The 14,783-nt window shown below is 36.3% G+C and overlaps 1 protein-coding gene across 1 annotated transcript in view; it reads right to left on the bottom strand.

Moving 5' to 3' along the window:
- Positions 1 to 6,755: 6,755 nt before the first annotated feature.
- Positions 6,756 to 14,783, bottom strand: part of LOC102850226 (transmembrane protein 47-like) — a 39,486-nt gene continuing 31,458 nt past the window's right edge. The window contains exon 3 of the mRNA XM_006881770.1: positions 6,756 to 6,934. Coding sequence (XP_006881832.1) covers positions 6,756 to 6,934 — 179 coding nt within the window. The remainder of the gene's footprint in view (positions 6,935 to 14,783) is intronic.

Genomic DNA, 14,783 nt, shown 5'->3' with positions numbered 1-14,783 from the left:
TTAATGTCCTCCAGGGTCACCCATTTTGTGTAATATTTCATGAGTTCTTTGTTTTTCACTGCTGCATAGTATTCCATTGTGTGAATATACCAGAGCTTCTCTATCCATTTGTTTGTTGATGGGCACTTGCGTTGTTTCCAATTCTTTGTTATTGTGAACAAAGCTGAAATAGACATAGGTGTGCATGTATCTGTTTGGGTGGAAGTTCTGATTTCTTTAGGGTATATTCCCAATAGTGAAATTTTTGGGTCAAATGGTATTTCTATTTGCAACTTTTTGAGAAAGTACCATACAGCCTTCCATAGTTGTTGAACCATTTTACACTCCCACCAACAGTGATTAAGGGTTCCAGTTTCTCTGTAACCTTGTCAGCATTTTATGTTTGCTACTCTGTTAAATTTTGCTATTGTTACTGGGGTGAGATGATATCTCATAATTGTTTTGATTTGCATCTCTTAGTGCTAGGGATTTTTAACATTTCTTCGTGTGTCTGTTGGCCATCTGAATGTCTTCTTTTGTGAAGTGACTGTTCATATCCTGTGCCCATTTTCAATTGGGTTGTTTACCTTTATCTTGTTGTGGTGCTTGAAATGGATATTTTCTAAAACAGAAAAGTTGTGGAAAATGCTAGAATTTATCATTATCAACTATACATACTCTTAAAAGTCTGATATAAAATTCATGACAGCCTTGCACATGATTTACAGTGTTTTATTTTTAGCAGGAAAAAAAATCCTGCAAACAAACTTCTCAACATTTGAAAGCTCGTAAGAAATATAAAAGAATGCCCCCATGAGTAAAACAGATGAATTCATTTTTGAACTGATTTTATCAGAAGAAGCTTATGAAAGGTTCAATTTCGTATGATTTTATTTATATCTTCAATATATTCTTCTGGAAAACATTCAAATGAATTATAATTTGTTTTCCAAATACACTCATCATGTATATACACACACTGATGAGGAATCTTGACCTAAACTTAGTTCTTTACATGAATACATACACAAACATATCCAGAAAATTTGTTGCTCTTAGGTGCTATCAAAACAACTATTACTCACAGTGACCCTATGAACAACAGATCTGAACTTTGCCCTAGTCTGTGCCATCCTCATGATCTCTGTCTTGTTCAAGCTCGTAGTGTAGTCACTGTGTTAAAACATCGTGTTGAGAATCTTCCGCTCCTTTCCTGACCTTCCATCTTTCCAAATATAATGTCTTTCTCTAAGGAATGGCAATGCCTGACAATATATCCAAAATGTGTGAGATGATGTTTCATCATCGTTGCCTCTAAGGAGCACCCTCGTACATTCTTCAAGATAGAATAATTTCTTCTTTTGGTAGTCCATTCAGTATTTTTCTCCAACACCACAACTCAAAGGTATCAATTCTTTTTCTGGCATCCTTATTCATTGTCCAAAATCCGGACAACTGATTCTCTTGTAAATGAAAAAAAAAGTTGTAGAAATAGTGAAAGAAAGCTTGCTTAAACATGCTGGGTAAACACTGAAAACAAAGTAAAAACCAAAATACCCCCATCAAATCCTTCTGTCACTCATTTCTAATTGTGTATTTTAAAAGTAGGGGGGGAATTATAAAATAGTAACAGTACAGGCTGCATTTCCTTTGTGTGGATTTTCAAAATGGTGCACAGAATCCTTTTAGGCCTGGGATGTCAGAATCCTTGAAAATTGGCTTTTCTAGCCATTATGCTATCCCCACCACCTACCCCAGGAGTAGAGGGTGATTATCTCCAACTACATTTTGGACATGTTGCAAGGATGGCCATCATGCTTGGGAGGCTGGAAGGGCAGCACAGGAGAGGAAGACCCTTGATGATATGGATTGATTCAGTGACTGGGGTAATGGGGGTAGGTGTGTCAGAGACAATAGGATTGGCACAGGATAGAGCAGGGTTTAGGGCTGTTATACATAGGGTCACTATGAGTCTCAGGCGACTCAACGGCACATAACAACAAAACAACACTAAGTACAGACACATTGTCTTGTAATCATCAATAGCTGAGAGACCAATAGAAGAGAGCACCTTTCACACTGTGAGAGAGGGCAGTGACAGTGGTGGGGTGATTGTGAAGAGACTGTGGTAAGGTGTAGCCAGAGGAACCCTGCATTTACGCTACACTTAAAGGTTTTGCTTGCTGGATGATTGAAGGAGAAGCTGACTTGAAACATTTCTGAGATAAAGTTCTCTGGATGACTGAGGAAACCAGAGGCTTCTTGCATTTGTGCTGTTGAACTGATCTTGGACTTTCACTAATTGAAGAATTGTGCCTTGTTAGTCTGGCTTGGGACTTCTGGAGTACAACTGGACTTGCACTATGAGATATTCTTTGCCTCCTCCACTCTCCAATCTATTTCTCTAATAAGCCTCACAACTTTAAGTCTGTGAGTCTTGCAACAAACATCAGACACAATGATTGGTATGATTGGTAAAAATAGGTGGAGCATGTGGAGTGGCATGGCTGACAATTTGTAGCTATTTCTATGGTGCTATGGACATTATTCATGGGGACAGTTCCTCGTTATGAAGCAGGTACTCAGCCACCTCCATGTGGCAACTGCTCCTTATACAGACCAATGAAAATATCCTTTATGGGGACACAAAACATTACCCATTTGTCAAAATCTATAGCACTAGACAATGCAGAGTGAACCCTAATATAAACTAGCAGCAACTCAATTCAACTTATTGCTGTCTATTCAGAACTAAGAGCTGACCCTCCAGCAGGTTTTCAGAGTCTGTAAATAGAAAGAAAGAAAACTGTCTATCTTTCTCCTGCAATGTAAACTGTGGATATTAGTTACAAATGATGTGTTATACTCATCAGTTGTCATAAACATATGTCAAGAATGCAAAAGATTAATAAAAGAAACTGTGCAGGGAAGAGGGGCATCCGAGAACACTGTAGATTTTGTGCACAGTTTTCCTGTAAACATGTAATTACTCACAATAATCAAGTAGAAAAGTCTATTTTTTATTTAATAAAATTTTTATTTTATATTGGTTTAGAAAAGTCTACTTTTAAAGACATTTATACCTCCCTTTTATCACTGATTGTTCATATACTTCACTTGCAGGAGAGAGAAAGGATCTTGAGAAATAACTTAAAATGAAATTGATGTAGTTTAAAATAAAAATTAAGCAATACTATTACTAGTATTTTTTTGAAGCTTTGGGTGGTGCAGACAGTTGAGCATTGAACTATTAATAAAAAATTAATTAAGGGAATCCACCCAGAATTACCTTGGGGAAAAAGACCTGGTGAACTAATTTTGAAAATTCAGCCAGTGAGCATTATTTTTCTAAGCCATATATATTTTAAATGAAACAATGGACCAAATATATGTAATTTAGAAGGTTTGGCTGATGGGTCTACACAAAAGAGAAGATACCAAGTCAAGCTACATCAGGGAAACCAGTTTTATTTTTATTTTTTCCACATAGATAACTTCATGTCAGCTACAAAAATCATGAAATGAAGAATTGTTCATGAAACTGCAAATTCAAAACCACTGGAGCGATAAACAGGTTTTCCTCAGATGACTGTTAAAAAAAATAGCCAGGATATCATGAATTCATAGGTAAGTAGTAAACATGTGTCATATATTTTAAAATAATAAATATAGAACAGCAGTAGAGAAACTAATTGCATCAACAGCATGAAGTATATTTTATTTAAGACAGATGAAATTTCTAGGCACAGTTTTAGGCATTAAAGAGGACACAAAGGCATAGGTTAGTGTGTGCTGCTCTGTACAAAAATACAGTCTGAATAAATTACATTGCTAGCCATATGATTAGACGTCACTTATCAGTCAGTTCATTGCATGTTTAATATTATACAGGTACATGCTAATCCATATATATCATTTCTATTTCAAACACATAGGTCTCTCTATATTTATGTCTTTAAAATTTACATGTTGAACTTACAAAAAGCTTAATAGTTGTGCAAGAAATCCAAATAGCTAGCCCTGCTGTGTACTTATGCTAAGTGTGTGTCTGTGTGTGTCTGCATGTGTACACGCATGCATACACACATATGATAAACAACAGGTCTGTGGTTAACAATTTTGCTTGTTAGAAAATATCAGACAACTTAAATATGCAAAGACAATACTAATATATGTGAATACTTCTCTTATGTTTATTCTGATAACCAAAAAAGTATTTTGGATAGGCAACAATTATCATGGTGAACTGGGTTGATTAGTAATGAAATATTTCCCAATATCAGGGGAAAGAGAAATATAGCAGAGGGCTCAACACTAGGAAGGGGGGAAAGCCATCTAAGAAATCTGTTCTTCTGTAAACTGCAAATATGTGTGCCTTAACCTGTACTATATTCTGTCACTTCCCAGTTTGTCATATTGACAGAGAGACAATGAAGGCTTGGTAAGTTTCAAGATATGATATTTGTCTAAAAGCACACTGCATCCTCTCCTCGGACTAAGAAAAGTACTTTATTGGTGTTAGCACCAAAGTACTGTTCTATTATTTAGGAATAAACAGATCCTCTCACAATAGAGGGTGTTTAGCAGTCAAAATCCTTATCAAATATCGTATTTCTCATGCTGTTCTGACAATATGAAATTAACTGCAAGCCAGTCGCCTCAGATTTCACTATTTCTCAAGAAAATTACTTCAAAAGATGCTATAAGACTAATGTCTTTCTAGAAAATTTCCCCTCATAGTTGCTTATGATTCCTTACAGAATCATATGCTTCTATAAAGATTTCTTTCCAGGATGCATTTAATTGTTTTCTTACCCTCACTATAATAGTAAGCCTGGTATTTAATGTTTAGTTTATGATTCTATAGAAAATTCACAAGATAGGATTTTCTTTTCATAGCATTTGAATAATAAAATAAAGTTTTAAATTTGTTAGTTATTTATTTTTGGCTGTTGTTTTTGGCAACAGTTCTTAAGACAAGCTGAAAGCAGAACTCTGCTTTGGGAGGTAAAACAAATTATTAAATACTGTTAACATGGTCCTGTTCTTATGAAGATTGCAATATTGCAATATAACAACACGTATGTGTGTTTTAAATGATTTCTCCAATACTTCTTTCTGCAAGAGGGCTCAAACCAGGACATACTGTTTCAGGGTCTTTGTTAACAAAAATAATTATTTAGAACCTTTATATTAGAACTGTATATTTGATATAAAAATATTTTTATAATTAAACTACCCAAATTTGTATATGAAAGAGAATGAACACAGATTTGCAGTGTGAGATTAGGTGCAAACTTGTTCCCTATTATTTTGAAATTTCTTCCATTTGAACAATGAAAGATGCCTTTAACATAAATGCATCATAATTGTGTGCACGTATCAGTCAGCCCATCAGTTAACTTCAGAGGACCAGGTAACAACCAGATACATTCTACCCTTCTAAAAACAAAACAAAACAAAAGAATCCACTGCTGTCCATTCGATTCGGACTCATCTACTCCTCTCTACTGAGACATTTATACAAATCTATCACTATTCTCTTCTTAAACAATATTTAAAATACTTGGAAAAAAAATAGCTTTCTATTTTAGTGAATTTTCAACAAAATTATCATCCTGATTGCTACTCTCTTTATACTACAGTGTTTACAGAAGACTCATTAATTTTTCAGATTAATACCATTTCAGTTTTTCTATTTATGAAAATCTATGAAAACTTTTCAGCGAAAATTGTAAAGGACATGGAGCAAAAGCTTTAAGATATAAATACTTTGCATGGCCAATAAGTGTGAATACCAATCTAAATGTCTTAACAATGAGTACAAGGTTAGTGATCAAACAACTTCACAAGAGCAAATATCAATTTTTATGTGTAACAGGTGGACATATGAATAGGGCTGGGGAACAATTTATTACCATTTATGCTAATGCTTCACCATCTATAAAAATAGTTAAGCTCATTACATATGCACAATTGTTTGCTGCAATGTTTGGTAAATGACTGAAAGGGTACTTAGGACAGAAGCCACTCATGCATGTTTCTTTCTAGTTGCCCCAGGGAAAGCAGAGACCCTCAATTTCCCCCCCCCCCATTCTCGATATGGCTGAGGCACAATTTCTAACCACATAATGAAAAGCGCATGTGTCCAAGGCTTGACTCCCGTACACAGGGAGATGCTGATTACCAAAGCATAAACTCCCATTAAAAGAATATTCTTGAAGGCGGAATGTGTACCATTAACCAGTTACAGTCACAACTCCTGTTAGAGGATGAAGAGCAGCTGACTTTTCAGGAGCTCACTCAAGCGCATAACCAATGACCAAAGCAGCCACTGGGTGGGATAAGCAGGCGATTAGGGCTCTAGCAGTGGAATCCTTGTCAGTGCAAAGGAACTTCTAAATGGTGCTTATTCCAGCTGCTCCCCTGCAGGCAATAGGAGATTCAGGCATTTCTCATTTCCAACTAGTTTCTCACAATGGTTACTGTCATATAGACCCTTTAACTTGTCAAGGAAAATGACACGAACATATTGGAAACTCGCAGCATTTGCCTATGTCTAATCAGCTCTCTTAATTTGTGCAGGTCCCTAAAATGGATGTAAAAAGCTGGTTATGATGTTGACAGCCAAAAGGCAAACGATATTAAATCAACTGAGCAAACTGCTTGATGCTCGACAATTGTTTTAGAAAATACTGAGTTAGAAAAGATGCAGATGTAATCCTTTTGTTGGATGGTTGTTGGTGGTGGTTGTTTTTAATTTGAGACTATTGGTTCTAGTAGTAGTCTTCGTAGTTTTTAGGGTTCAGGCAATAAAGGATGGCACCCCCAAACGAAAATATAGTTGAACCCCAGGCCAGGCCATAACCCCAATTGAACTCATGGTAAATTTTCAAGCTCACAGTTTCAATGAACTTGATGGGGTAAAGGACCAGGCTGCAAACCTGTAAAACAACTGAAAGAAAAATCAAAATTAGAAAAATGTTATTTACAGGAAATTACATTATATCAACATATAAATATACATACAATGTATTAAATATATATAGCTACTGAAATTCCTTTTTATTTTTTTTGTGTGTGTGAAATTCCTTTTTAATTAAATATACACAAACCCCTCAAATTTGGAAGTCTTGATTATTCTAGAACATATCTGGGTAGTCCCCATATTACCAACATCTGATACACAAACAGCTTGTAATTATGACCTAAGCAGCCCCTAAAATCTATGATATAAAAAATTTGAGGGACACGTAAAATACTTCATCATAACAACAAAATTTTATTTTGCTATATCCATCAAAACATTATTACTACTGCATTATTAAAGATGTTTTGATGACTCTGGAAGTGTCTCTTAATATTTTTTTATACATAGAAAGGTACACTGTATATTATGTACTAAGCAAACATTTAACTGATATTAGATAAAAGCTATACTTAGCTGTTCTGATCTAAATACAAATTTGACTTAGATAAAAATTTAAGATTATGATTCTGGGAACTGCCTGTACTTTATAACATTAACAGTTTCTCTTTGTTAAACATGCTTTCAAATATAGTAACAGTTCACTTATTAAAAACTAGTATGTGGTGAATAGTACAATATAATAATTTATATGAACATATGAAATAATGATGTGTCATCCTTGGTTTTTGCACTGTTACTCTTACCCTGAACACACTGATCTCAAGGTGTATGCATCATGAAATGATAAACAGCAATGAATGTATTTGCCTTCGATTTTACAAAGATATAATCACTATTTTGATAAATAGTACTAGATTATTTTAAACTGTTTTTAAAGTACACAAAACCACTGACCCTTAGATTCAATTGAAACTTTCATTTGGTTATGCATTAGAGGAATTGGGAAATGTAAATTTCTTTCTACTGACAGAACTGATCAACCTGTGATTCAAGACATTTGCTGTTGTTGCTTCTCAGTATCATCTTAGTTCAATATTCAAGCAAATTCTACCTTGATGCCTTTTTTTAATTACTTTGATCCCAAGCTAAGTTAATTTCTTTTCCACCCATCCAGTTCATCCATCTTATACTAAAAAAAAGAGCTCAAAGAACTTTTATATCTGAAAGCCACACTCTATTTTCACCTTCCTGTTACATACAACTTGTAGCCACACATTACATTTCTGTGCTTTTTCAAAAGATAATTAAGTCGTCAAAGGCATGGTAGAGAATGGCACTCGTTATTTTAGGCTAATAATTAATGGCTATAATGCTGTTGTTAAGGAGCTCTGGTGACACAATTCAGTAATTTGACCCCACCAGCTGCTCTGCAGAAGAAAAGACCTGGAGATCTGCTCCTATAAATAAAGATTACAACTTAGGGAACTCCACAGCCCAGTTCTTCTCTGGCACATAAGGTCGTGATTAATATGAAGTGACTATTGCTAATTACTGTCAAGCAGACTCTCGCTCGTGACAATCCCCTATGTTAGAGTAGACCTACTCCATTGAGCTTTCACACCACGACCTTCAGAAAATAATCACCAGGCCTGTTTTCCAAGGCACCTCTGAGGAGATTCAAACTGCTAACTTTCCAGTTACTTGTTGAGTGTTTAACCATTTATTCCAAGCAAATACTCCTTAATAGAACACAAAACATAGCTCTTAGCCGTCAGAGTCAGGGCTAAAGGGGAAATATGATGAGTCATAGCTAATAAAAACAAACCATTTTATCAGGAAGGGCACCATATTTTTTTAATACCTAAAATTAAAGTGGTGTTTATCCTGTAGCTTTTTTTATATGGAAGTCCTACACAACAGACATCCTCCATTCCAAATTCGTAATTTGCCACTGGATCAACCACTGCTGTTGTTGTTGATTGCTGTCCAGTTGAGCATGACTCATAGCGACCCTATGAACAAAAGACCCTGTTCTATAACTGTTGTCATTTCTCTAAGTTCATCGAGTTTCCAGAGACATGTTATTTTGGAAGTGGATGCCACTCCTGCTTCCAAGGATCAACCACTAAATATACTTTATATAAATGGATGTAACTAGAATTTATGGGATTTATCTGCTTCATTCTTTACAATAGGATAGCCTTAACCTTTAAGCAGTAAACAATTTTCTCCCCCCCAAAAAAATCTGAGGTACAACTGTACCTCAGTTATTTATAACAAGGCTTGGCAAATTTCCAAATATGGTCTGCTGCTTGCTTGTGGAAAAAAGTTCTTTTGGAACAAAGCCAGGCTCATTCTTTTAGGTATTGTCTGTGCTACAAAGGCAGAGCTGAACAGTTAAGACAGAAACTAGACAGAACACAAGCCAGAGCCTTTTGCTATCTGCCCGTTAAAATAAGTTTGTCATCTTTTAACATATAAATATACAGTTAAAATGGTTATTGTTTAGATCACCCATAAGATACTGCAAATTCCTGAAGTACAAGAACGGCAAAGACATGAACAATAAAGTTTTTCAAAGACAGGAACACATTTCGATATAGAAAAATTGTAAGCGTTTACGAGATTTTTTCAAACGGAGTAATCGGAATAACAGTGTCATTAATGAAACTGAAATTTGGTGTTTCAAAATCAATTCTCAGACCCTACAAAAGAGGATTATTTCAAATACAATTCATGTTCCTACACAGTCAACACAAATCTATCCAACATAAAATTGATGAACTACAGCACATTCATGAGGGTGTGATGTGCCAAAATCATTACTTTCTCTAAGGCTGTGGCTAGGGGTCAAATAGTCTGTTTGAAAGTAGATATAAGAATTCTAAACACCTCTGTCATGTACCTCCACAATGCTCCAGGGCAGCTCTGACCTCTTATACTTCTGTGTTACCCCTAAGCCTAGATAGATAAATAGGTCCATATAAAAGGAGGCACTCTCTACACCCACAATATAAATCATGTCTTGTTTGTAGTTATAAAAGTCTCAGAAAAAAAATTTAAGTTGTTGTTAGGACTCAGCTGATGGCATATTATAAAACCCACACTTCATCTATTTCCAGCCAGCAAGTGCTAAAATGTCTACACATTTAAAAAAAAAAAGAAAGAAATCTGCTGGCTCTGTGCCCTTATGAGGGAAAGGGTGTTTTCATGTTTTAACTATCTTAATACTCACAAGAAGTCAATTACTATCAACTGCGAACTACAGGTAGAAAGGGGGGAAACCATTATTAAAGTTTAAAATAAAAAAGGGGGGGCATTTCCCCTTAGTTTTTCTAAACTCTGGTCTCTAATCATCAGGCCTGCCAAGAAAGGATTGAAATAGGGAATTGATTTAAATTTGGCAAATGTATTTATTTATTCAATAAGTATTTGAATGTTTCAAAAGTGATCAAAGAGACATGACTGCTACCTTTGTGGGTAAGCAGTCCATTAATTAACGGATACAGAACATAATGCCAGGCACTGCTAAGAGACAAGAGAATATCCTAAAGCAGGAAAACAAGATACAGGAATGGAGTCTGCTGTTTTGGGTCTATGAGAGGAGAAGGCCTCTCTGTGGACATAATCATGATGGTAGTGAGGGAAGCAAGTATTTCAGGGAAGGGCAGAAACCTCCTGCTGCAGGAGACCCTGTGGGGCATAAGGAAAGATCAGGGGGCAGGTAAAGGTATGCCTGCAGTACAAAAGGGCATGGGAAGGAACAGCATGAGAGAAACAGGCAGGGAGGCATTCACAAAAGGCATTAGGAATGATATTAAGGAGGCAGGTCTTTATTTCTAAGTGCAAGGGGCTGCCAAAGGATTCTGAGCAACAAATAACAGATGTGAATTACATTCCAAAAGCATTACCCTGCTTCTTTTGTGAACTGGCCAGTCACAGAAATGAGGTGTTTGCCCTGACTGCTTTTAATATTTTTGACAATATGCTTTATTTAGCAACTAGGTGTGTATGGCTTCTGTGGTATAATCTAATGACATAATTGCCCACTAAGTGGAAAAGGGAACTGCAACTCCATTAGACTCCACTGGCATACTCAACTGAACAGCACAAGTTCATTGTGAAATAAACCCTCATTGTGCTACCTATGGTCAGAGGAAAATTACCCCAAAAATGCTTTTATGCCTACAGATTATGTTACTATTTTTTCGTTCTTTCTTTCTTTTGAATCACATAGAAAAATACATGTTATAGCAAAATGGCGGGGGCAGGGGGGAATCACCCTGGCACTTGTAAATATTTCTTTTTGGCATTTAACAAACTGCTTACTCTCTCACCCACTGCTTTCATGTTGATTCAGATTCACAGGGATCCTATGGAACAGATTAGAATGGCTTCATAGGGTTTCCAAGGTTGTAAATCTTAATGGAAGCAAACTGTCACATCCTTCTTAAATAGAGAGGCTGGTAAAAACAAACCACTGACTTTTTGGTGAGCAGCTGAATGCCCTACCTAAAGCATTATCAGCAATCTTTAGAAAATAACAAAATATTAGGCACGCACATCATTTTACACATATAAAAAATTGCCAATCAATGAAACACCATAGGCATTGGCTGTGGTATTTTCCAGTTCTGCTGCAGAGACAACCTAGGTAGCACTGCCTTTAAGAGTTTAAGCAAATTTGGGGTTCATTTTATCGCAACTACTTTTTGGAAGAGGCCACAAAACTATATACAGTGAAACTGTATAAACAGATGCATGGCTAAAACTTAAGAGTTATTAATTCCTATGTCATTTTTTAGAATATTGAGTTTCTAAGGCGAATTTTTTCATCTAACCCTCTGGTGGATTAGCTATGGGGTCAGTTCTGACTCGATAGTACACCACAAAAACATGTCATTTTTAGAATATGGGGCTTCTAAGGTGATTTTTTTTTCTCTCCTACATTCAATCATTTAGTACTTTTCCACATTGAGATTATCAATGGGGAAGTTTCTCTCTTTCTTTACAGAGGGAGCTATCTGGGACAGAAGAGAGAACCTTATGTATTACCCAGTAGAACTACACCTTTCCTTAGCTGCACTACTCACAGAGGTAGATTCCACAGTACCACTGGGTGAGTTCAAACCATCATTCTTTATACCAACAGTTGTGCATAAACTGTCTATGTTTACATGTATACATTTTAAGTAAGATGCATGTATACATTTTAAGATGTTACCATAGAAAATTAAAGCAGGGAAAGACCAAATTTGGGAAGTCAGTGTATTATGAATGATGAACACTTATATAACGCTTCAATTAATAACTATATTGTTATGTACAATTGAATTAGAACCGACTCATAGCAGATTCTCAAAGTAGGTATTCAGAAGCTATAAACTGCTCTGGAAGAGACTGCCCATCTTTGTCCTGCAGAACAGCTACTGGATTTGAATTGTGCATGCCTTTGGGTTGGCAGTGCAATTCCTTACAACTAAGTCACCAAAGAAGCTACAACTAGTAATGGTGGTATGCAAAAAGCATAGACTTAGAAGATCATTTCAAGACAGAATTGGTAAGACTTACTAGTCATGCCTCCAAATAGAGAATTTACATAAAGGAAATAATTTAGAGGACAAAAACATTTGCTCATAAAGGGTTAATATGAGCTATCAATTTATTCTTTTATTAAATCTAGAACTACTAAAGGGAGCTCTGGTGGTCTAGTCCATAGGGAGCTGTGCTGCTTTAGTGTAATTATACACTTCTCTGGTGGTTTGAATCCAGTAAAGGCTCTAAGGGAAAAAGATGGGCAATTTCATCTCATGAGATTTATAGCCTTGGAAACTCAATGGAGGGCTGATTGATTATAAATCATTTCCAACTTAATGGCTGTATGTGTGTGTGTGAGAGAGAGAGAGCGAGAGAGCGCTGGAGAGGGAGAGGGAGAAAAGGAGAGGGAGAGGGACTCCCAAAAGCAATGCTCTGGTTATTATTGTTAGTTGTTGTCAAGTCAGTTCTGACTCATATACCCCACACGACAGTTAAACTGTCTCCAGACTTTTCTGGCTGTCATCTTTACAGGAGAAGATCATTGGGTTTTTCTTCCACAGAGCCATCAGGTGGGTTTGAACTGGCTAGCATTCATTTATTAGCTATGGGCTTAAATGTTGTGCTTCTTACTAAAAAGCATTGTTGTTGCTAATTGCCATCGAGTATGACTCATGGTGATCTTAAGAACAATAGATCTCAATCCTGTCCTACCCTGTGCCATTCTCTTCACTTCTGACATACTTGAGCCTAGTGTCGCAGTCACTGTGTCAATCCATCTCATTGAGAGAGTCTTCCTCTCATTTACCAACAATCTACCTTTCCAAGCATGATGCTCACTCCAAGAAATAGCCTGTCCTAGCTTTGTGCCCAAATTATGTGAGATGAAGTTTTATCATCTTTGCCTCCAAGGAAAATTCTGGATGCACCTTCTCTAAGACATGTTTGTTCTTTTGGTAGTCCATGAGATATTCAGTACTCTTTTCCAACTCCACAACTCAAAGGCATCAATTCTTCTTCTGTTATCCTTATTCATTGTCCAGCTCTCAGATGCATAGCAAATGACTGAAAACATCATGGTCTGAATCAGGTACACCTTGGTCTTCACACGGACATCACTGTTCTTCAGTAATTTAGAGAGGTCCCTGACTGCAGACTTTCCCAATGCAATATGTCTCCTCATGTCCTAACTGCTAGTAGGAAAGGTGTTGACAGCGGCCAAATGATAAGACATCATTGGCAATCTCAATCTTTTCTCCAGCTATCATATTACCTATTGGTTCAGTAGTGAGAATGCCTTTTTTTGTTGATGCTGACACATAATCCATATTGAAGGTTGTAATCTTTGATCTGCAGCAAGCACTTCAAGTCTTCCTCACTTTCAGCAAGTAAGGTTGTGCTATTTGCATAATACAGGTTGTTAATGAGTCTTCTCCTGATGCTGATACTATATTCTTCTTCAGAGTCTAGATTCTCAAATTATTTGCTCAATATCCACATTGAATAAATAGAGAGAAAGGATACAACCTTGACGTAAACTTTTCTTAATTTTAAACATGCAATGTTCCCTTCCTCTTTTCAGGCAACAGCTTCTTGGTCTAGGTATAGGTTTTGCATAAGCACAATTAAGTGTTCTGCAATTCCCATTCTTCTCAATGTTAGCTATAATTTGTTATATTCTATAAAGTTAAATGTCTTTGCATAGTCAATAACCACAAACAGACATTCTTCTGGTATTCTCTGCTTTCAAACTCAAGTTATGATACCTTAAATTCAAGCTTAAAGTTTCAGTACTGAGAGATGCGATGGGCAACATTTTGAAGGCTTCAGGAAGCATCCAGAGAAGATTGGGGGGGGGGAATACAGTCACTGTACCAAAAAGAATTGATTGACACTGAAATATTTCAGGAGGTACCATATGATCAAGAGCCAATGGTAATGTAGGAAGCAGTTGAAGCTGCACTGGAGGAATTGGAAAAAAATAAGGCCCTAGGAATCAATGGGATACCAGTTGACATGTTTTAATGAACAGATGCAGCCCCTGGACATGCTCACCAGACTATGCCAGAAAATTTTGAGGAGAGCGGTCTGGTCAACTGACTGGAAAAGATCTCTATTTGTTCTTATTACCAAGAAGAGAGATTCAACAGAATGTGGAAATTATCAAAGAATATTATTATTATCACATGCAAGCTAATATTTCTGAAGATGTTCCCAAAACAGAACAGTACATTGAAAGAATTTCCAGTTCAAGTTGGGTTTAGGCACCAGGCCATTGCTGATTTCAGATGGATCCTGACTGAAAGCAGAAAAAAATCCTAGAAGAATGTCTAAAATTAAGAGTAGGGATGAAATTTATTGCTGGGCCCGATACTGTAAATTCTTCTAACTAAGGAGT

This window comes from Elephantulus edwardii, unplaced genomic scaffold, assembly GCF_000299155.1.
Source record: "Elephantulus edwardii isolate Elephantulus edwardi_28Jun2011 unplaced genomic scaffold, EleEdw1.0 scaffold00016, whole genome shotgun sequence".
NCBI lineage: Eukaryota > Metazoa > Chordata > Mammalia > Macroscelidea > Macroscelididae > Elephantulus > Elephantulus edwardii.
Note: the sequence above shows the minus strand (reverse complement) of the source record. Positions and strands in the feature narration are given on the sequence as shown.